The sequence below is a fragment of the Theropithecus gelada genome, chromosome 6 (genome assembly GCF_003255815.1).
Source record: "Theropithecus gelada isolate Dixy chromosome 6, Tgel_1.0, whole genome shotgun sequence".
Taxonomy (NCBI): domain Eukaryota; kingdom Metazoa; phylum Chordata; class Mammalia; order Primates; family Cercopithecidae; genus Theropithecus; species Theropithecus gelada.
Window position 1 is genome coordinate 34,431,737 of NC_037673.1, and position 24,965 is coordinate 34,456,701.

The 24,965-nt window shown below is 40.2% G+C and overlaps 1 protein-coding gene across 1 annotated transcript in view; it reads left to right on the top strand.

Annotated features, from left to right (window-relative positions):
- Positions 1 to 24,965, top strand: part of TTC23L (tetratricopeptide repeat domain 23 like) — a 43,425-nt gene that overhangs the window by 11,134 nt on the left and 7,326 nt on the right. Inside the window, exons 5-8 of the mRNA XM_025388640.1 lie at positions 12,517 to 12,673; positions 14,038 to 14,163; positions 16,489 to 16,666; positions 18,603 to 18,711. Coding sequence (XP_025244425.1) covers positions 12,517 to 12,673; positions 14,038 to 14,163; positions 16,489 to 16,666; positions 18,603 to 18,711 — 570 coding nt within the window. The remainder of the gene's footprint in view (positions 1 to 12,516; positions 12,674 to 14,037; positions 14,164 to 16,488; positions 16,667 to 18,602; positions 18,712 to 24,965) is intronic.

Here is a 24,965-nt window from a genome sequence, read left to right on the forward strand (position 1 = left end):
CAGCTGGGTTTGGGTGGCCAGCCTCTGAAGGCTAAACTGAGCCCTCACAACCTCAGTGAGGATAGACATGACTAGGAGGGCCCCTTCTTTCCCCTAGCTCACACATTATCAGGAAGGAAAGTCCATGGATGAGGGAGACAGTGTGGCAAGGATCTTAGTAATAAAGATAATAAAGATGATGACAGTTATTGAGTATTTAGCATGTGCCAACCTAGTCTCATTAATCTTCACAATATTCCATGGAGGGAGGTACTATTCTTATCCTCAGCTTATGGATGAGGACCCTGGGGCACAGCGGGCAAAGGACAGTATCAGGGGTTCCAGCCAGAGGACAACAGGGGAAGGACAGGCAGGGATGTACACTCAGCATCAGGGAGGCAGACCCAATAATGGGACTTGAATTCAAAGGTAGAAGTCAAGTTCCTGGAAGGTTTGGCTTAGCGAAAGGTAGGGCCCTCATCCTAGAGAAATGGTACTTCTGGAAGGTACTCTAGTATAAGAGAGTAAGACAGGAATCTATTTGCTAAAACTGAACCCAAGTGAAAGTTCCATGAGAGTAGAAAGTTTGTAGTAGAGGCTGAATAAATATTGGGTGATACACTGAGGCGAGAGCACATTTCTGGAACCAGGGACATAGCCAGCTCCAGACTCTCTGTTCCTTGCCCAGCCATGTCACCCTGTGTGGACGGAATACATTTCTACCATGGAACTCATTGTACTGTGCTCATATGTGCTTTAAATGCTTCTGCCTCTGACACAGAAGCTCTCTCAGGGCAGGAACTGGTCTCATTGGATCTAGAACAGTCCCTTGTACACAATATGGATGGCATATTACTGCTTAAGAAGTGAGCCGCTGGCCTAAGGATTGTTCAAGTACCTCTGGGACCTTAGTCTGAAGTGGGACCTAACTTGTAATACAAATGAAATGCTTTATGGGCTTAAGTGATTTGAAGGCTACAGGAAAAGGCAAGCAATATACTTAGGCCATAATGAGGCTAGATATCAGAAAGCAAAGCTTCTGAAAAAATTAAAATTCAGTTCACTTCTCAGTTATTGATCTCAGAATATATTCTCCTTCTTAGGGCTCTATAGGCGCTTTTACACCCATTTGTTTTTAATGCAACTTTAGATTCATTTATTGATGTGGCAAGATCGCGAGTAGCTGAGATCACAGCATTAGAACAGTGATGCTGTGGGTCACAGTGGGGGCACAGTGAGGCCCTTTTATGCTTTAAGAGCACATGTGTTGTGTTCTGAAATAAGGTGCCATGGCTAGGGAGAGGAGAATGTCTTTACGTACTGGCAGAGCAGGCAGCTACCTCTAGGAGATTTGAGAGTCACCAGGAAGAATCTTCCCCTAGTGGGGTTCCATGCTTCCTTACTTGGAATCTCTCTATTCCCATCAGACTGATTTTCTCAGAAACTTACTGTCTTCATGATAAGAGTCAAATTTAGGGATTTACTACTTCAGTATTTATGGAGTTATTGTTATAAGCCTGGTGGCACTTGCACTCAGTGCTGGGGATACATAAATGAATATTGCTGGTCCCTATGCTCTAGGAACATACAGGGGTCTTAGGATAGGTACCATTCTGAGGCAGGAACAAAATTCTGGAGAGTGCAAATGAGGCAGTTCAGTGGTTTTGCCATTGAGGAAAGTCAGGGAAGGCTGCAGAGAGAAAGTGATATTGTCCTGTCTTTGAAGAATGAGAATAGTTTTATCAAGTAGACTTTTTTAGTTTTTATATTTTTATTTTTGTAGAGATAAGGTCTTTCTATGTCACCCAGGCCGATCTCAAACTCCTGGCCTCAAGCGATCCTCCCACCTCAGCCTCCCAAAGTACTGGGATTATAGGTGTGAGTCATGGCACCTGGCCCCTGAGTAGATTTTGAGGGGAGAAGTAGAGAGTACAAAGTTGGTCGTTTATACATGTTGATCTAAGGCTTAGGAAGTGAGAGGATGGCATTCTGTACAAAACTCCTTACACAGAATATTGTAGCTTCTATGTAGATCCAGGGGATTAAGGTAGGATAGAAGACACCTTTGGACAGATAGCTCATGCTTGGAAATGGGACTGAAAAGGTAATTTGAGCCCAGATATCAGGGAGTTTGGAGAGTTATTAAAAGGTTTGAAGTGAGGTGGTAATAATCAATCTTGTGTTATAAAATGAGAGACTCCAGTATGGGTTGGACTGGTAGAGAAAGAAGAGGCGAAAACCAGTTAGGCTGTTATCCTGCCCAGATGAGAGTCGATGAGGGCATTGGCTATGGCAGTTGGAATGCAGAAAAGATAACCTAAAATGCAGAATTGGTGACATTTAGTGCCCCATTCAGTATGGAGTGGGAAGGACAAGGAAGAATTGAAGTTGAAGCAGGCATGACCTGGACAATTAGCTGAAATCGAGAATGAAAGGGAAAGACCAAGTGGTGGGGTGTATTAGTCTGTTTTCATGCTGCTAATTAAACATACCCAAGGCTGGGTAATTTATAAAGAAAAAGAGGTTTACAGATTCACAGTTGCACGTGGCTTATGAGGCCTCACAATCATGATGGAAGGCCAAGGAGGAGCAAAGGCACATCTAACATGGCAGCTGGCAAGAGGTCATGCAGAGGAACTGCCATTTATAAAACCATCAGATCTGGTGAGATTTATTCACTATCACAAGAACAGCATGGGAAAGCCCTGCCCCTGTGATTGAATTACCTCCCACTGGGTCCCTCCCATGACACACGGGGATTATGGGAGCTACAATTCATGATGAGATTTGGGTAAGGACACCGCTAAACCACATCATGGAGGAAGGGGGAAGAAGCTACTGAGTTTGGTTTCTGACAGGCTGAATCACATCTGTATTGAAATGTTCAGTAGGCAACTGAAAGCAGGTCTAGAGCTCAGGAAAGATGTTAGTTTGGGAGAGATGAGCACACAGGAGCAAGCTGAGGCCATAGGAGTGGAGGAGCTTGATCAGAAGTAGTGTGTAGTGGTTGGGTGTGGTGGCTCATATGTGTAATCCCAGTACTTTGGGAGGCTGAGGTGAGTGGATCACTTGAGGTCAGGAGTTTGAGACCAGCTTGGTCAACATGGTGAAACCCCATCTCTGCAAAATACAAAAATTAGCCAAGTGTAGTGGTGCATGCCTGCTGTCTTAGCTACTCAGGAGGCTGAGGCAGGAGAATTGCTTGAACCAGGAGGTGGAGGTGGCAGTGAGCCGAGATCATGCCACTGCACTCCAGCCTGGGTGACAGAGCAAGACTCTGTCTCAAAAAAAAAAAAAAAGGAGTAGTGTGTAGAAAGAGAGGGGAAGAGAATAGAGGACTGAAGACTGGAGAGCAAGAGCTTTGGGAATGGGTAGGATAAAGGGGGGCCAGCAAAGAAAATAGAAGACTCAGGAGGAGCCGTATCATGGAAGCCAAGAGAGGAGAGAGGGTTTTGAAAAGAAGTGCAACAGTGGTTTCAACAGTTCAGATGATAGAGGAAGGTCAAATAAGGTAAAGGCTGAGGAGAGACCCATGGATTTGGCAGTTGGGAGGTCATTGCAACTTGGTTTGGTAGAGACAAGTACACTCCTTGGGCCCTGGGAGAGCCCAGATTCACAGAGACTAGCTAAGAGTCTTTCACTGGAATTCAAACTTGAGGTGATGAACTTGAACTGAAGAGGAAGGCATTTGAGAGGGAGATTTCTCTGAAACTAGGCAAGGCCAGATGCTGCCCTCTCTGTCTTGCCTTGAAGATGACTAGGGTAGGTCTAGAAGGAGGTTGGCCTAGATCTTCTGAAATCAACCCCTTCCATAATGAGCCACAAACTGCCTTTGAGTTTTACTTTTCCAATTAGATTCCAAGTTAAGTCAAGATAAGTGAACAGGTTATACCACAAAAGATGGTGATAAAACCTTTCCTCCCTAACTGACAGTTTTTCCTGCTGCATGAATAGAGAACTACGTTGGGGCAATAAGTTGGAGGAGATACAAGTTTTCCTGTACAAGAGACTTTTTTGTTTGTTTCTCCTAGATGGGAAAAGCAGCTTGCTGGTCAGATGAAATGTCCATGTGGCGTAATGGAGCCTAGACTGGAACCCAGATTTTCTGATACCAGCCTAGATTTTTTTTTTTTTAGAATAGGTTGTGACTGTAAGCTTTCTTTGAGAATAGCCTAGTGCCTCTTATTTCAGTCATATTTTGGTTTGTTCACTTAAGCTTTTATTTCAGTTTCTTCACTTCAGCTTTTTTTTAGTGTCTTTTTAGTGTCTGGTCCATGGAGTAAGTAAGGCTTTGAAAAAGGGCAGATCTTCAAGAGAGATGAAGTGCTTGCTCAGCTCCACGCGGTGTGGTTGTCATTCATCCTCTAACTGCTTTAAAGTGGACAGACTATATAAGCTGGCCTCCTGTGTAGGCGGATGTGTGTGTCTGTGTGTGTTCATGCCTCACTGCACCCATGCATGTTTTATAGTCATCAGCCCTGCTTTGCTCATTTCACTCTGGGCCTTTTCCAGCAGCCAAAAGGCTGATTTCTCTCAATAAACAGTCATTCAGTGAGTACTTAGTGAGAAACCTGTATATGGGAAATGCCATGAAGAACACTGTGGGAAATGTAATGTAAAGAAGCCCTCAAAGGTTTTACAACTTAGTGTGGAAGGTGAACTACCTAGGGACATAACTATGAGGGAAGGCATTATAAGGTAAATGCCATGTAATTGATTTAAATAATGGGTTTCAGGAAGGTGGGGTGAAATCATTTCTGGCTGAGTTGATAGATTCAAGGGGGAGGTGGATTCAAGGGTTGTAAAAAAGGAGTAGGATTTGGGTAGGTGGAAGAAGGGGTGGGCATTTCTGTTGAAAAGGATGGTGTGGGCCAAGGCATTAGGAAGGAAAGTGCCACGTCTGTGGAGACGGCAGTAAGCAGCCTTGCCTGGCCAAGGTTAGGACTGGTAAGATGAACCTGGAAAGGAGAAGGGTACATTGGACAGGCCATGGTGTGGTTCTAAATACAGGCTAAGGAATTTGTAATTTATTTGATAGGCAAAGAGCACTAGTGGAGATTTTCCAGCAGGATGATAAAAATGTCAAAGTGTACTTTTGGCAAGGTTAATCCAGCAGTGATGGAATGGAGGCCATCTCAGTCATCTGAGTCTAAAACTAGGCTGCCAGAGAGAATGGGTGAGAAGGTAAGGATTCAAGAGTCTACGAAAGACAGATACATTTATTTTTAAACCAGAAACCCGCTTCTGGGAATCTTTCCTAAATACACACTGATAACATGGACAAGATTATTCTTTGCAGCATCGTTCATGATAGTAAAAGATTGGAAACAAGCAAGTATCCATCAACAGGAAACTAGTATATACACACAAAGGGAAATATGGAATTTTAAAAAAGAACATGAGGAATCTCCATATAGGGAAAGATCTCTTTAGGGAAAAGAGAATGCACAATGCAGTGTAGTGTTTATAATATGCCTCTTTTTGTGTAGGAAAGAGGGAGTAAGAAATGAGAATGTAGGCTTATTTTTACATAAAAAACACCGAAGAGTACACAAGAATGAAACAAAATATGTTACTTAGATGGTAGTTGGGGACAAAGGGAACAGGATTGGAAGTGAGACCTCTCAGTGTTTACTTTTTCATATAATTTTTAACTTTTCAACTATAGAAATGTGTTTCCTGTTCAAAAATGATTATTAAAAGACAGAGACCATTAAGGAGGAGTTGGCAGGACTTGGTGTTCGATTTGGGGTTGAGTGACAGTGAGGCCCAAAGATGGCCGTGATGTTTTGGGCCCCTGAAATTGCCATTTTCAGAGAGAAGTAGGTCAGAAAGGAAGTAGACTGGGAGAGGAATGCTGAGTCCAGTTTTTTTATGTATAGATTTTGAAATTGTGATAGAGAATCCACAAGTTGAGAATTGCTAATCTGAAAATCTGAAATCCAAAATGTTCCAAAATCTAAAACTTTTTGAGTGCTGATGTGTCGCTTAAAGGAAATGCTCATTGGAACATTTTGGATTTCAGATTTTCAGATTTTAGAGATGTTCGATTGGTTATCTGCAAATAATCCAAAAATGCCCCCCATCCAGAAAAAAAAATCTGAAATCTGGAACACTTTAGGTCCCAAGCATTTTGGATAAGGGATACTCAACCTGTAATACATTTTCACTTGTGCTGGAAATTTGGGACCAGAACTTGGGAGGAGAGAAGGAAAGGCATAAGCATGGAGGAATATTTGAGACCAGAACTAAAGAGGGGAAATGGTAAATTATAAGCACGGAAGCTAAGGTTGAAGTAATAGGAGTTGATAAAACTTGCAAGAAGGAAAGAGAGAAGTGGAAGAAACAGAAAAACTTGGAAAATGGACACATTAATGGTAGAGAACAAAGGACCTTGATAAAGAGTTAGCAAAGAATCAATTACAGAAAGTTTATAAAGGAGAAGCAGGTTGGTGCAGTACCTTGGGTGCCAAACAGCTAAGGGTGTCTGATGCTGCAGTGAAATGCAGACTGAAAAACTGCAGTTGGATTCATTTATTAGGATGTTTTTGAGGGGACCTCAGAAGAATAATTTCCCCATAATGGTTGGAGGAGAAGCCAGATCCCAGGGAGGAAGGGAAGCAATAGGGACCGGTAGGCTAGTGAAGATGATTTTACAAGAAGATTTTAGCAAAGAGGAAGGAGCCAGTTAGAAGAGAGGGTTTAAAGATTTTTTTAATGGAGTAATTGATGGAATGGGATTCACAGGAGAATGTGAGGCTTTTGCAAGCAGAGTGTATAAAAGTTGGTTGGCTTGTTCGCCCACTGCCCTGATGATGATCCTAATAAGCCTATTGATCCAGCAGCGGAGAAAGGGCAGGCAGAGATCATCAGGGTAGTTTGGTAACTAGTGGTGCACTGTTTTCAAGTGTTCAGGAAGGAAAATATGGTAACGTGGACCAGCAGTTTTCTGAAATTCTGCTTATTAATGAAACAGTAATTTAGTCAGTCTATTATTACTGGGAATCTTCCAGGTATTGGGGCTATGTTACAAATGTTGCAAGATCCAGCAAAAGAAGCCTAAGTCATGAGCTCTGCCTTCTTTGTCTAGTTGGTTAAAATAAAGACACAAAAACTGGTACAGAAACAACAGAGAATGATAAAAACCAGGTAATCTGACCCACAAGAAGCCTGATACCTACCTGAAGTGAGTCTGCATTTGAGAATGCAAGCCTTTTACAAAGATTCTGTAAACAGCACTATGAAAAATGTTCAAAATAAGTACAAATGTAGTAAATTACTCAATGAGAGAAGATGGACGTTGGTAATAATAATAATAATGGCTAATATTTCTTCAAACTCACTTCATTTAGGCACTATTTAATCCTTTTTTGTATTAAATTAATCCTTGCAACAACTCTACAAGATATATTTTCAGTACCATTTTGTAGGTGAATAAACAGGCACAGATAGATTAAGTAACTTTTTCAAGTCATAAGGATGTTCAAGTCATAATGACTAAACCAGAATTTGTACCTGGAGAGTGTGACTCTAGACCCTGCTCTTTTAATCACCATGCCACAGTAACTGCTTTAATATAGATGATGATCAAAGGTGACTGCTCTCTGGTGACAATAACAACCTCCAAAGATTGGGTAGCTCTGAGGAGATTTTCTCTGGCCTGAGTCAGTGTAGCAGACATCAGTGATAGAATCCCAACCCAGACTAAAGCAAAATGATTGATATGTTTGTTGGACAATCTTTGGACTCATTTTGCCATCTCATCAATATTTTCTTGTAATTTCTGAATCTTGGGCTCCAGAAGCAGGCCTTGCTGCCCCTCTGCCTTGAACCTTGAAAACTGCTGCACTGTCAGTGCAGGTAGAAGGGTGTTATCCTTGGCTTGGGACGGCAGATACAGAGAAGTGACTTGGTCTGTGAAGCATCCTTCATGGATATACACAATAATCTTATACACAGTGTTCTTTTTACATGAAAGAGGATGTACTTAGACTTAGTAAACGTAAATTCATTTCAAAGTGTTACTGATACTGAATTCATAGTACTTTTGTCAATATGATTTTTTTCAAGTCTCATGGGCTGTGAAAATAATTATCACAAGTGGAGGAAGCCATGTGGTTTTTTTTAAATATAAAAAGAGCTCTTTCATACTTGAAAAGGTTGGAAAATATTTGTCTAGAGCAGGGGTCTCCAAACTCAAGAGACAGCTCCCTTATCACTAAAAGAAACTTAAGCAAACAATGAATTACTTTTTATATGTGTATTTTAAATAGATTGTGTACAACAGTATTGATGTGTTATGTAATATTATAAATAGTAATAAAAATAGGAAAAGGCTTCAGATAAAAAAAATAGAGAAATTTTGATTTCCTCCTCACACTCTTATGGCATATTGCATACCCATAGAGTTCATGCATTCCACTTTGGAGATCAGAGTGGATTCTGGGAAGGTGAAAGAAGTTTTTCTCCTTTAGGGCTTAAAATATAATAAATTGTTTTAAATCAAGATCCTCGTTCAGTTTGCTTAAGCCCCATGTGGCTCAGCTTTTCCATCAGAAAGCCCACAATGTGGGGCCTAGTCGTGTGAAAGCAAGGAACTGTATGATTAATTCGCTGCTGAGCAGAGAGGGAAAGTATTCCTCCTGGGAATTGCACAACCAGCATGGGATACTTTGCAGGGAGGGCGCAGGCTTGCAAACCCTCAGGGACTGCCTCAGAACAACTTTCTTGAGTGGTAGTTGTTTTATTTGACATTCACAAGCCCAGAAGGAGTGTCTGCTGATTTGGGGTGGTTTTTAGTAGCTCCTCCAGTTTCACCTTTCTTCTTCCTAAGGACCCAGGGAACTGTCTTGAGTTTGGTTTTTACAGTCCTTAATGACACATTCCCAATGGCCCACCTACTTGTGGAAAATGACCTGTTTGATCAAAACACTTTCTCAGTTTTCTACTTTATTTTCTTGGTCTAAAGTAGCAATCTTGGCTTCCAGTATCTGAAGCAGAGTTTTCTGTGAGCTAACTAGTGATGCTATCTTCTTCCTCCAGACCTGTGAAGACTCCCTGTTATGTAACAGATCTAATTCCCCCTCCTCATCTTGGCATCTGCTAAGGTCCGAGCATGTCCACTCCAAAGTTCAGGTGTTGCCACTGTGATAGCATCAAGAAGTGGGCCTTTCAGAGGTGATTAGGCTATGAGGGCTTCTCCCTCATAAATGGGATTAAGGTCCTTATAAAAGAGGCTTTTTATGGTGTTTGGTTCTTTTTTTCTTCCTCTTTTCATCAGATGTGAACGCAGCAAGAGGTCCCTCACAAGAAGCTGGTGTCTTCATCTTAGACTTTTCAGCCTCCAGAACTGTGAGAAATTTCTGTTCTTTATAAATTACCTGGTCTCAGGTATTCTGTTACAGCAGCACATACAAATTAAGACATCATCCAAGATGCTTTACATATTCAATGCATAGCTTATACGTTTTTCTTTTTTTCTTTTTTCTTTTTTTCATTTGAGATGGAGTCTCACTCTATTGCCCAGGCTGGAGTGCAGTAGTGCGATCTCGGTTCACTGTAAGCTCTGCCTCCCAGGTTCACGCCATTCTCCTGCCTCAGCCTCGGGGGAGTAGCTGGGACTACAGGCGCCCGCCACCACACCTAGCTAATTTTTTTTTTTTTTAGTGGAGACAGGGTTTCACCGTGTTAGCCAGGATGGTCTCGATCTCCTGACCTCGTGATCCGCCCGCCTCGGCCTCCCAAAGTGCTGGGATTACAGGCATGAGCCACCGCGCCCGGCCCACTTATATGTTTTTCAATTCAGAGTTTCGTTTCAGTCATCTTTCTACCTTCTCTAACAATCCTGTATCCACCCAACCTCATCCCCCGGTGTGGCACACATATATACACATGCTTGCTTATTCTATCTTCAAGGCCTCAAGCTATTTAATCCAAGGGGAAATCCCTCCTTGTATCAGTCAAAATCCTATCCACTCTTGAAAAACAAGATGAGTCCTACTTCTTCTGTAAAGATTTTACTAACTATGTGTTTCTCCAAGTGTGGTCCTCAGACAGCCTTGCATTATTACCAAGATTAGTTCTTACAGATGAGAACCCTTGGTTACCATCTGAAACATGGTTCTTGTTTTAAATGTGTATTCTTGGTTCTTATCCCAGAACTTGTGAGCTGTAACTACTGGAAGTGTAGTACAGGAATCTGCATTTTAATAGGGTGTTTATAATGCACAGTGCAATTTGAAGGCCACTCTTAACTTAGGGCACAACCCTCTCTTTCATCAGAGTCCATTTTTCTCTTCAGTTGAGACCAATAGAACAGGTATTTCTGAGTATTCTGCAGCGACTTCTTGGCTCTGGGTCACTTTTATTTATTTTTATTTTTGCAGTTTTTAATGAAAGGTGTATATAGGGATACTTTCCCCCTGCATCTTCTCAAATATTTCTTCCTCTTATCTACTATTTTTCTTTCCTACTAGGTGAGATTTGACTTTCTGCTCAAGAATCTTTTTCTGTTCTTTTCCAATTTTAGCCTAGTGATAGCTGCCTTGCTGGGGTCAATGCCCACATGGATAGTTGTGCCATTAGCCTTTTCCCACTGCACCCTGTCAGTATATGCCTTTTTTTTCTGAAATAGTCTCGCTGTGGTGCCAGGCTGGAGTGCAGTGGCGTGATCTCGGCTCACTGCAACCTCCACCTCCTGGATTCAAGTGATTCCCCCGCCTCAGCCTCCCTAGTAGCTGGGACTACAGGTGCACACCACAACGCCCAGCTAATTTTTGTATTTTTAGTAGAGACGGAGTTTCACCATGTTGGCCAGGATAGTCTCCATCTCCTGACCTTGTGATTCGCCTGCCTTGGCCTCCCAAAGTGCTGGGATTACAGGTGTGAGCCACCACACCCAGCCAGATGCCATATTTCTTCTGATAATCCTGGATTACTTTGCCAGTTTGCTGACCTTTGTAGTGTCCTTACACAATCTGAACTTTATCATCCTTTTTGGGGGCCATGGATCAAGCATTGTACTTTTGTCGCAGCTGTTTGGAAAGAGGGGAAGACAATCTTCTTGTGAATTAGGGAAGGTGCATTTGAAATGCTTTTTTATGGTTCTTGCTTTGGTCAGAAGTCACAAAAGAATTGAACTTCATTTTGACACTGCTGCTTAGACAATGGTTGCAAAAGGGAAAAGGGACCTGGGTCACCTTTAGAACTCTCCCAGGGAAGACCGTGTTCCCTTTCATTGCTATAACTAATTCAGGAGGTGCACTTAGAACACATGAGGGCACAGGAATCAAAGACAAACTTTTAAATTTATCCTTATTGCTATTGACTTGCACCCATTCTGTGAAACTAGGCTTCAGGAGCCAAAGGCAGCTTGCTGAGTAGGACTGGGGCTGGTGGTGTGAAGTGAGGATTAGGGGCACAGTGTCCTACTTGGCAGGGGTGAGTATGTTTGTCAGCCCCTGGGAACCTGCAGAGAGAGGGCTGAAAGTGAACCCTACCTGTTGTTTTCAGTCTTCCCAAGTCTACCTCTGTTGACTGGACAAAGAGCAGCTCGTGTAAATGCCCAGGAACATCAGCAAAACACAAGGGGAAAAAATGAGATTTGGGGCTGCCCTTTCACCCTTCATGCAATGCATATTTGAGAGGAACCTGGTGCTAAATCATTAGATGACCTGCTTCTGGGTTAGGGTTTTGTATGTAGCAGAGCAGCTTCCTCCCTGCAGTCTATGGAAAGTCAGCCCTGGACACAAGTTTTGTATTTTTAAATATTAAAAAAAAAAAAAAAAAGATAAAACCAGGGGAAAAACCCCACCAGTTCTGTCTAGCTAGGGTCTGGCCTTGCCTTTGTCTTCTTAGTTTGGGGCCTCACTGCATTTAGCAATTGCAATCTTTTTATGTGTGTTATGTGACCAGTTAGTAGCACCAGATTCATCTTAGATTGAAAAAAAAAAAAAAATCCCCAGATGGAAGTAATTGCATTCATAAGCCCTTGTATTTACAGAATGGCTTTTCCAGAATGCTCAATGCACAGCATTCTATGGCATAACCTACTTTGTTCCTGGACTATCTCCATGTGTTTGATAAGGGGCAGCTTCTATAATTATTATTGTTGTTCAACAATTTGAGGATGGAGAAGCTTTGTGGGTTGAAAAGGTCACATGGCATTAGTGGCAGGTAGAACCAGAAATAGGATACTCACCTTTCATTCCTGTCTCTATCTTGAGTTCCAAACTGAGCTCTGAAGGCTAATGTTGAGAGGGCTGAATAAGAACCACTTGTGGTACAGATTAAAATTAGAGATCCCTGGACCCCACTTCTCTAGAGATTCCCCACTCAGTAGGTCTTGGGTGGGGCCCAGGAAGCTGTATTCTTTACAAGCATTTCCAATAATTCTGATTCACAGCCAGATTTAGGAACCAATGCTATAAACCATATGACAACTGCACTGCCCACCTTATCCCCTCCCAGGAATGTTTTTGACTGAAGCATACCTTTTTAATGTCTGTCTTCTTGCTACCCACCCTCTAACTCCCCCAGGCCTCCCAGTTCAGGCCAAGAAACATGCTGTGTCAGCCAAGAATACACTGTTGACCTGGAAGGCAAATACGACCTCAGATAAGGAGAAAGAGGAAATCCTGGAAGCTCTGGTCATGCTGTACTACACTCTGGGGGTGGCCTGGCTCCTGCAAAACCGATATCCTTCCCTTCCCAGCTGTGTTTAGTGTTCGGGGCCACAGGCCACACATGCCAGATGGGTCATCTCATACAGGAGGGTGGGAAATGGAACCAAGGCCTTGTAGATCTGTTCCAACATCAAGGCCCTCCACAAGCCTCTCCTCTCCATCTAGAAGGGTGTGTATTCTCTTCCTATGTCTATTCATATAGGCTCTGAGTTGAGCCATGGAAGAGATGACATATCACCTAGCCAGTCGAAGGTTTTCTGAGTCTGTTCCACTCTTCATTGAGCACCCAAGAAAATCAGTATTAGCAATGAGGTTGCGGGTAGTGGTAGTGGTGGTGTAGGGATGGAGAGAATGGGGGATAATTTAAAGCACAATTTGGCAAACTAGGCTGCACATTGTAATCCCCTGGGGAGCTTTAAGAATTTCTGCTCTCTGTTCCTACCCCAAAGATTTTGACTGAGAGGCTCTGAGGTACATCTGTTCATTGAAATTTTTAAAAGCCCTCCAGAGATTGTAATTTGCAGCCCAAAACCACTGATTTAACTGATTCTCGATCATTTTAGTTTTTTGAAATGCTCTTGCAGATACTGCCCATGAGGCTGGAGGCCAAGCAAAATAGACAAAACAAGTAGTTCTGCAAACCCCCAGAGGGGGACTGTTATATGTGCCTTTCCTCAGAACTGGAGATTTTGACAGCCTTTTGTACCATCTCCACTGGAAAGATGTTAAGGGCATTTGATGTTCACAAATCATCATGAGCACTCCTTGAGCCCATGTGTCCCCAGTCTCCTCTCCACACATCCCCCTCTCTACTTTTTTGGTCCTAATGTTCAACTTGCAAAATCTGATATGTGGCCTTCCTCTGTTATACCCTTAGCAGGGGGCTATTGAAAATGTGGGAAATAGAAGCATGTTTGGGAATTAAAGGGATTTTTTTGCTTTTCTGCTGTTTGCCTCTGGCCCAAAACCTGCTTTGCTTGGACTTTCTAAATGACCCAGAAAGTTCCTTTCAGAGTAATTAGTCTCTTTTACCATTCACAGGAACAGGCTTGGGAAAAATGAATAACTATTGTCACGCAGTAGATGCCTCTCAAGGAAATCGAGTGTAATTTACAGTTTCCGTTCACTCCTGCAAACCCTTCCTACTCTAGTCTTGGATTCCGGCAACCACCACAGGAAACCCAAGCCCCTGTTCCTCCTCTAAAGAATTCTTCCTTCTTGACAACATAATACATGGAAAATAGAGAACATAGTTAAGTAACCATTTTTAATATTACTTCATTTTTCCAAGAGCCCCTTTTGTTTCCTTATCACCTGCTGTCCCTGTGCAGTGGATGTTAGTTTGAGTACTTGGCATTTTCCTTGACTGTTTCACTGGCAGAGAAGCCTATTTCAACCTGCAGAAGGCAGAGAGAAACATGAAGGAGCTGAAAGAATTATACGAAGGAGGCGTTTGTGAATTACAAGTCTCTGAGAAAGACCTAACACTTGCTTTGGGCAGGTAAGATCTGGGCTTGGAGAAGCTGAGGATTTTATGAATGAGGCCTGGAATTACATGATATTAGGGAGAAAAATATTTAGAGCAAAAAACCCCAGAAACTCAAATGATAATAAAACAGGCTCATATTTACCAAACGCATACACTGTGCCTTTTGTGTACTGCCCCATGTAATCCTCACAACAGCTATTGAGGTAGTTGGTATGACTATTATTTTATTAAAGGGGGGCAGTCAAGGAGACTGAAGCCGAGGTTAAACAAATTGTCCAAGATAACATAGCTTGTAAATGTTGGATCTGTGATCTGAACTCACTAACTCTTAGTCTTCCTTACACTTGCCTCTCACGCTCACTCTAATATATTTTTTTCTGAATTGCCACCTATTTTTGTCATTACATGTGACATTTTAGATGAAGAAACAATTAATGGAGACAGTTAACTGGAAGCTGTGAAAGCCATGCACAGCATGTGCATTTTTAAGGAAAGTGCTGTTCCATATGAAAACAAAGTTCATGGAATTTGTTTAAGACAGAACAAGATTTAATTGTCTTGCTGTTGAGTTAGGGATCCTCCGAGAATCAGAATATTTAGAAACGAATGTGGGCCCATCAGATTGTTAGAAGAAAAAGAATAAAGAGTTTACTGTTCCCTAGATTTTTCAAATATCTTTACATCCTTGAAAGCAATCTGTTTCCAGAACTGTAAGCACTTGGCACAGCAGGGTATATGACTGAATGGTAAGTAAATGAAATACATGCGTCATGTCTGCCTCCTCTAAACAACCATGAATCTAGAAGTCAAATGGGAAATGGGGAGATGTTGGAATGTCCAGAACTAAATCAAACTATTGACTTAAGTCCATAGGGCAATAAATTACATTCTGGCGAATGTCTACTCCTGTCACATAGGGCCTAAAGTTTTCTGCCTTATGTGAAAGATAGCCTTATTCCTTTTTCAGAAAAACTCTGGTGCTCATTTTGTTCATCTATTCTCCAGTATTTATTGAATACCTTTTTTATGCATGTCCTGTTCTAAGCGTTAGAGTGCCTACTAAGTATAACTACATACTGGACGCTGTTCTAAGTGCTTTACATAATTTATTTCACTTAGTCCTCATGACAGCCAATGAGGGTAGATATTTCTATCATTTTCATTTAGATAGCTTTTCACTCTGTCACTCAGGCTGGAGTGCAGGGTGCAATCAGAACTCACTGAAACCTCGAACTCCCGGGCTCAGGCTCCTCCATAGCTGAGGCCACAGGCAAGACACCACCACACCTGGCTTACACATATATTTTTAATTCAACTTAGGAATACAAATATTGGAGTGAGGAGGAAGGAATATTGATTGTGTATCTACTACGTGTTAGGTGATTTTACACTGAATATTATTCTTCACAACACACTTGCAGTATAAACTCAATTGTTTTATTTAGAAGGAACTGTTGGCTTGTAGAGTTTGATAAAGCTAATAACTACCAGAAGCAGCTTTGAACTACCCATGCTCTCATTTTGTCTTGCTGTCTCTGGAAAAATAAACCTCAATGAGATACTGTTTTATCCTCATTTAAAAAAATTATATTCCCAACTTTGTTGTGGAAAATTTTGAAAATACAGACAGGTATAAAGAACAAATAAGCCAACTGTGATACCACCACACAGACATAACTGCTATGAACATTTTGGACAGATATATGTGGATATCGATAACTATATCTCTATGTGGATCACATTTTAAGTGCAGTTTTATATATTTTTTCTTTTAGCACAATTTTAATATCTCCCCATATCTGTCTAAAAAGAAAACATGACTTTTAATGTCTCTGAGGTATTTTATTTATGATATGCTATAATTTATTTAATCACTCTCTTTGGGGAATATTTACATTTTTTTTTCTATCCTCTCTCATTTTTAACTGAGGAGGAATTGGCCAAATTAAATGGAACAAAACAAAGCAAAAACTTTCTTTGGCCTGAAAGAGAGAGAGCCAGAGGTAATAAAATTTTATTTTGATTTTAGAAAGTCTATGTTTATGGGTAAATTATCCCATCTTGTGAATTCCTGGAAGCCATTTTTTCCATTTGCCTTTTTAAAAAATTAGACAACAGCACGACATAGTAATGAGTTTAATGAGTAGTCAGTGAAATCTGATGGATAAAATGCAGGATAATTGGAGTTTATTTACAGCAAGGCTGGATTTTTGAGCCAGCGACCAAGATGATGGGCCTACGAAGGCCAAATTCTCTAATTCTTGGAATCAGTTCCTTTTGTGTCTGCAAAGTAAGTGGCCTCTCTGTGACTTTTTACTTTCATCCCTTTTCTTGCAGAGCCTCCTTGGCCATCCACAGATTGAACCTAGCACTGACATACTTTGAAAAGGCAATTGGCGATGTTATTGCTGCCAAGGGTGACAGGACGTCAGATCTGATCAGCCTGTATGAGGAAACTGCTCAGATCGAGCAGCTAAGGAGGAACCACAACCAGGCCATCCAGTACTTGCAGCAGGTCAGTGGGTTGGCCAGAGCCCAGGCTGGGTTGCCTTGTTTGGCCCCAGGCCTGGTTCTCAGGGCCGGGGAAGCATGGGCTTCTCAGAAGAACAAGGGCTGGAATTGATTCTGTTTTAACCCTGACTTGCCTCCAGATCCACCTAAGAGCCCTTGATCAAACCTTAAATGACCAGGCCAGAGAACACTGACTCAGGTGGGTGAATGTGCTGTGTCACTGGCTGTGCAGACAGCACTTCCCCTTCCCAGGCACCCACTCTCATCTCTGTTGGTGCTGGGAAAAAGAAGCAAAATGTGAGTCTACTCCAAGGAAAAAAGATACGGCGACAACCGAACTTACATCTTCAGCAAAAACAAAGGGCCTTTTTAAAAGAAAAATCATGATATTTTAGGGTAATGCTGTCATTTGTACTTTAAACTAGTCTAGCTGATTATATTTCCAAACCTAAGGTCAAACTAACAAAAGGGCGTTTCACTTGGAGGTAACTAACTTGACAAATGCCCAGGGGAAAACAAAACAAAACATAGGAAGGAATGTTGAGTCTATCATATGGTAACAGTTTAGGGTACTTTTATGTATCATGTAGTCGAAGCTGCTAAATTCACCTTTTCTCTCTCCAAAGGAGAATGCTGCCCATGGCTTCAAGCATCTCCCACAGCGACAAACAGATCAAAATACTGGATATCCTGTATCATAGAAAAGGTGCAATGCATTCTAACAGTATACATGAAAACAGATTCGGAAGAAAAGGCATTGCACACAATCTGACAATCTACGATTAGAAACATCACACAGTGGAGAGATGTCAGAGAACGCTGCTGTGAAGGCAGGGAGTCCACTGCTTACAGAAAAAGCCAGTCTGGTTTTTGTGTTCAAGACTTGCTTAAAGCAGTGGTCAGATCAGAATGAATAAAACAATAAATATCAGTGTTTCCCAAAAGCACCGAAAGATAAGAGTTAAAATTTACGGAATGCTTTTTTGGAATGAATAAAACAATAAATATCAGTGTTTCCCAAAAGCACCAAAAGATAAGAGTTAAAATTTATGGAATGCTTTTTCTAAGTGCCCTAGAGGATGTATTGATTCATTTAATCTGTACAGTAGCTCTATGAAGTAGGTAACATTATTATTTTATCTCATTTTAAGGATGAGAAAACTGAAGCACAAAGAGTTTTAGCTAACTCAGCTGACACTGTATAGCTAACAAATAGTAAAGCAGGGATTTGAACTCTAAATCTGACCATACAGCCTGTACTCATAACAACTCTGTTCTGTGTCTCGGCTCTAAAGTCTTCTCTGATAATCCCTCAGCTCTTTGAAACACCTCGCAGTATCTGGCCTGTGAAATATTAAGCACAGGTGGTTCTTTTGTGGCTGGTGGGTGTGGACTCAATGTTTTTCTCTTTCTCTTTTCCAAGTGTTACTCCTTCCATTTTAGCACAAATAATATAAAATCTAACACTTTTTTAGTGCTTACTATATGCTGGGTGGTGTTCTAACCACTTTACATATATTGACCATTAATTTATTTAATATTTACAACAAGTTTTTGTAACAAGTACTATTCCAGTTATCCCTGATTTACATTTATAAGACTGTCTTCAAGACTGGAGTTCAGTCCAGTGAGACTGAGCTAAGGTTATGACTTTATGTTTGCTATGAAATCTAATAAAAATTGTACTAGCTAACATTTATGAGAACTTACAATGTGATGAGTACTGTGCCCTGTGCTTTGCATATACCATCTCACTTAATCTTTCCCAAACCCTAAACAGTGGGAATTATATATTCCTTCAACGAGTGAAGGTGACATTACTTGCACAAGACTCATAGCTAGGAAGTGGCAGAGCTGGGACTCAAACTCACCTCTCATCTAAATCCACAGTGAACACTGTCATTTGGGTGCTTACCTTGTCATGACTTTCTTTATTCCAGGCTCATTCTATCTGTGTTTCTTTGTTCACTGAAGTCAGCCCCAAAACTGCAGAAACGAGTGCGTTACTGGCCAAAGCTTATGCCATGTCTGGAGAGGCCCAGCACAGGGGTAGGTAAAAGAGGTAGCCTTGAAGTTATTTCCCAGTCGCATGAGGGAAGCACATTGGCAAATGGTCTATCTACAATTCTAATTAGCTATTTATTCCTGTAATGGAAAGATTAGGTGAGTCGCAGTCTTATACAAAATCAATTACACATTAATTTAAACCTGATAATATACCTCCACATGTGTTGGAATGTCAGAAACAAATAAATCATCTGATTTCCACATTGTTGGAATGTCAGAAACAAATAAATCATCTGATTTCTATATCCTTTATTTATTTTGAATCTCAGCAAGATTCATCTTCTTAACTAGTAGATATCACACACACTGTGAAGGTGACTGTGCAGTGTCGGTTGATGAGGAAATCCAGTGATAAATGGGTAAAGCATTGGTTCCCCATCTCCTCCTCCACTTTCAGTCTCCTTGACTCTTTTCCTCTGGTTTGCAAGAGAGAATGTTTGTTAGCAGCATTTTCTTGACCTATATTCAATAGTTAGACACTGGGGGTTACAGAGAAAGCCAACTGATTAATTTATGCTTCAACAATAGTTCTTTGTCTGGCAAGGTCATCTTTTTGAAAGTGGGTGGCTTTGGGAGAGACACAAATGAACCAGTGAGGGAGGACAATGTATCATTCTCTGCTGGCTTGATCAGATTAATGGACACTGATGGATTCAGTGGCCTGTCAGGAGGAATTTAGGCTTCATGAAGAATGTAATTTGATCATTTTAAAACTGTCTGTTTTCTTTGCTTATAAAAGTAACCTTTTTCTGTATGTTATTTTCCAGTTAGAGAGATGGACAGAATTACAGAGAAAGCTTTGCATCCTACTTTTTTCAATGCTTGTATTCCCCATGTCATTAAACATTTTTTCTTTTAATTATTCTTTAAATTATTTTTTAAGCATAAGTATCCATTGAAGACTTCCTGATTCTTTGTTTTTCAGCTAATCATCTTTCTCCTTTTAAGATTTCCTCCTCTATATTCACAGTATATATTCTCCATATATACTTGAGCTTTTTAAAAGTAGTCTTTGTAGTTATAAGAAATTTAGTCTGTGAATATGTACAAATTTTAGCTTTTTTTTTAAGTGAGAAAAAACAAATGTTTATGTTTATACAGTTGAGAGATTTCAAGGCCACCTCATCCTTTTCTTATATACTAATTTTTAACTTTAAAAATATAGATTTTTATATGATATCATTCACTAAATTCCAGGTGGACTAACATTTCATGCATCAAAACTAAAAATGTAAATTAACGAGAAGAAAATATAGTACTGGAATACAAATACTAAAATTAAAAATTGGAGGAAAGAACTTTTCAAAGCACACAAAGACATACCATAAAAGAAGAGTTTGAAATTAGGATAGCTAAAATGGTTTTGGAAAAGCATACAGTTGGAGGAATCATAGTACCTGATTTTAAGATTTACCATAAAGCAATAATCAAGAGAATGTGGTATATTGGTGAAGGGACAGACACAGAGATCAGAGTCATTGGCACACAGTGGAGTACAGGTCTAAAGCTTCTATCTGTCACAAAGTGCCATAAATAAAAGTAAAAACAATGTAGTCAAGATGAACAACCTGGATGGACCCGTAACTATTTCTTTCTAATAAATTTGTAGTTAGTCTTTTAAGAAAGACATCTCCAGGCCCAGATGATTTCACTGGGGAATTCTATGTAACATCTAAAGAAGGAATAACACACAATTCTACATAATCTGTCTCAGAAAACAGAAGAGGAGAAAACACTTGCTAATTTTATGAGGCCAGCATTACCCTGATATCAAAACTGGGCAAAGACATTACAAGAAAAAAACAAGACAACTATAGATCAAGACCTTTCATGGGTGTAGATGAAAAAAGCAACAAAATATATAGCAATATATAAATAACATACCATGATCAAATTAGATCTGGTGTGTTTAGGGTGGTATGGTCACAGACCACTGTGATCAGTGAAGTTTTTTTCTTGAGGATGTCACACTGGTTTAATATTCAAATTTCAGTCAGTGTACCTCTACCATATTAACAGTCCAGTCATGGAAAGAGCATGATTTTATCAGTTGTTGCAGAAAAAGCGTGTGACAATATTCAACATCTATTCATGATGAAAGGAACTTCCTTAATCTGATAAAAGGCATTTACAAAAAACCCTATAGTTAATTTCATGCTTAGTGGTGAAAGACTGAGCGCTTTACCCCTCAAGATCAAGAACAAGACAAGGATGTTCACTCTCACTGCTCCTATTCAGCATAGTACTAGAAGTCCAGCAAATGCAAGAAGGCAAGAAAAATAAAATAGTCCCTATTTGCAGTCAAAATGATTGTCTCTGTAGAAAATGCCAAATAATCTACAAAAATCCTAGAACTAATATGTTTAAGTTTAGCAAGGTCACAGGATACCAGGTCAATGCACAAAACTTAATTGTATTTCTATATAGTAGCAATGAACAACTGGAAACAAAAATTTTAAAACATCACAATAGCCCCATCCCTACAAATGAAATATTTAGGTATAAATCTATCAAAATATGTACATTATTTATGTGCTGAAAACTACAAAACTGATGAAAGAAATTAAAGATGACCTAAATAAATAGATATACTATGTATGGATTGGAAGACAATATAGTAAAGATATCAGTCTTCCAAGATTGATCTGCAGATTTAACATAATTATAATTAAAATCCCAACAGAAGCATTTGTAAATATAGACAAGCTGACTCTAAAATTTGTGTGAAAAAGCAAAGAAATTAGGATAGCTAAAATGGTTTTGGAAAAGCATATAGTTGGAGGAATCATAGTACCTGATTTTAAGGTTTACTATAAAGCAGTAATCGAGAGAATGTGGTGTATTGGTGAAGGGACAGACACAGAGATCAGAGTCATTGGAACACAGTGGAGTACAGAAATAGACCCATATAATTATGGCCAACTAATTTTTGATAAATGTGCAAAAGTAATTCAATATGGAAAGGATAGTCTTTAAAACAAATAATACTGGAACAACTGGATACCACATGCCAAAAAAAAAAAATTGGACTCTTGCTCATGCCATACACAAACATTAATAATGGATCATTGTCCTAAATGTAAGAGCTAAAATTTATATTTATAGAAAAAAATAGGCTTTAAAAAAGTACCAAGGCCTGGATAAAAAATACAGAGGCCAAGGTGAGAAGATCACTTGAAGCCAGGAATTTTGAGGCTCCATCTCTACAAAAAAAAAAAAAAGAAAAGCTGGGTGTAGTAGCACGTGCCTATGGTCCTAGCTACTCAGGAGGTTGAAATGGGAGGATTGCTTGAGTTAAGGGTTCGAGTCTGCAGTGAACTATAAGCCTGCCACTGCACTCTAGCCTGGGCAATGCAGTAAGACCCTGTCTCTAAAAATAATAAATAAGGCCAAAATTCATGTGGAAAAAGTTTCAATCATACTAGTAATTAAAAAATAAAAGCAAAGTTACTGTTTTTGTCTACCAAACTGTCAAAATTTTTTAAAATGGTAACACCAGGATTGATGAGATTTGATAAAAACTCTGGAGAGCAATTTGGCAGGATGTCACACATCTTAAAATGGTATGTATCTTTAAAAATGCAAGATCAGAATTTCACCCATCCTATGTGAAAATTTTAAAAGTTTAAAAATATAAATTTGCAGTTGGCAAATTATGGGTAAATGGGTATGTTTATTCATAACTAGTAGGAGTGAGTGTCAATTGATATTAAATTTGGAGACTAATTTGATAATATCTAGTAAAATTTAAAGCAAACATGAATAAAGATGTTCACTGTGTCACTAGTTGTAACTGTAAAAAATAACCCAAATATTTATCGATAAGTAAAAGGAAAATTTGGTGTATTCACTACATGGAATTTTGTAGTTGTTAAAAGGACTGGACTTGGGCTGGGGCGCAGTGGCTCACGCCTGTAATCCCAGCACTTTGGGAGGCCGAGGCAGGTGTTTCACCTCAGATCAGGAGTTTGAGACCACACGGCCAACATGGTGAAACCCCGTTTCTACTAAAAATACAAAAATTAGCCGGGCTTGGTGGCGTGCGCCTGCAATCCCAGCTACTCGGGAGGCTGAGACAGGAGACTTGCTTGAGCCCAGAAGGCGGAAGTTGCAGTAAACCGAGATTGCGCCATTCCACTCCAGNGCGCGGTGGCTCACACCTGTAATCCCAGCACTTTGGGAGGCCGAGGCGGGCGGATCACGTGGTCAGGAGATCGAGACCATCCTGGCTAACATGGTGAAACCCCCATCTCTACTGAAAAATATAAAAATAAAAAAAAAAAATTAGCCGGGCGTGGTGGCGGGCGCCTGTAGTCTCAGCTACTCGGGAGGCTGAGGCAGGAGAATGGCGTGAACCTGGGAGGTGGAGCTTGCAGTGAGCTGAGATCTCACCACTGCACTCCAGCCTGGGCGACAGAGAGAGACTATGTCTCAAAAAAATTTAAAAAAAAAGGACCGGACTATACCTGTAGCTATCAAGGTTAATTTTTAAAAAGTATTAAGGAAAAACAGTTGCATTTTTAGTACACACAAAATAATACTATTGTTTATAGTTACATTTAGGTAGACATTAAACTACAAAGTAAGATTTCATCAAAATGTAAACAGACACTAGACACTGACTTTGTGAAGAGGTCTGTAAATCATATCCACACATACAGTCACACAAACTGAATAAAATGAGCATAAACAACTATTTGATAGTGCTGGAAGTAGATAAAGAGAACAAATTGCAAAGCATTTATTTTTGAAAAAACTGCTGGAGCTTTGAGAAAAGAGAAAATCTGTGGCCGTCCTGCCTGGGGCTGCTTCCATCCACTGCCCCAGGTCGGTCCATGAGAACTGCAATGTTATCGCCATGGGCTGCACAGGAGAACCGGCAGCTTTGCTGGCATTGGAGGCAGACTTAATATAATGAAAGGGATAAAAACCCTCAGGTTTATCAGATAAAGGGGGCAAACACTGGAGGAAATGAAAAGAGGAAAGTCTGCATGTTGACACTATCCTGAAATTGCTGTCCTGGTTGGTGTGAGTGGCATCAGAAATTTTAATGGGGAGACCACAGAAGAGCTAAATGAGCTCTCCCCACATCCCTGGATACCCACGAAACTATATATACATCTACAGGGGATACTTGGGAGCCTAATAAAGAGTAACAACCAAAGAAGACTTGAAATGTGCGAGAGCTTGGAATGCATTTTCGTCTACATACAGATCAATTGACAGGATGGGCGACTAATAGGCTGAAGGTATTTAAGCACAACCTCTGCCCAAATCAGTGGGTCAACACTAAGTTCACAGGAGTGAACCCCAGAAATCCAGATTAAAAATAATAAGCACTAAAATCTGAGCAAAAACTTCTGGTTTCTGTTCTGGTATATAAGGAGTTTGGAAGTCATCACTTCATCCAAACAACATGTAAAAAGCAAAATGAAAAATTAACTCCTCTTAGATCTGTCATAGAGAACTGAGGTCACATGGCAAACCAGTGCCCCACATATTGGAGAGACAGCAAAATAAAGAGAATCACAATGTACCAGAGTGGAAATCTATCTCCACAGGAACCGTACCATGACTTCCTTTAAAGAAATGCTAAAAGAAGTTCTTCAGAGCAAAGGAAAATGATACAGAAATCCATAGGCACATAAGGAAAGAAAGCGCACTAGAGAAGAAATGTGATAATAAAATAAAAACCTCATTTTTCCTATTCTTAATCTAACAAATAAGTTTGTTCAAAATCATAGCAACAGTGTATTCAATTATGAATTCTCATGTAAATGAATGACAACAGTGATTAGGAGCAGAAGGCAGGGATTAGGATTATTCTGTTATTATAAGGTACTGTATAGTGTTATTTGCAAGTGAACTTGGAATAGTCGTAAATGTGTATTGAAAACTCCAGGGCAACCACTAAAAAGAGTTTAAAAAAAAAAAGTGTAACTGATATGCTAAAAGGAGAAACTGGAATATATGAAATGCTCAATTTAACCACAAAAGGAGCTGGGTGCAGTGGCTTGTGCCTGTAACTCTAGCTACTTAGGAGGCAGAGGTGGGGGGATTGCTTGAGCCCAGGAGTTCGAGGCTGCTGTGAGTTATGATCACACCATTGCACTCCAGCTTAGGAGACAGAATGAAATCTTATCTCTAAAAAAATAAAAAATAAAAAAATAAATTTAGAAAGCAAAACCACAAAAGGCAGGAAAAGAGTAAAAGACAAAAACAAAGAAAAAGGACAA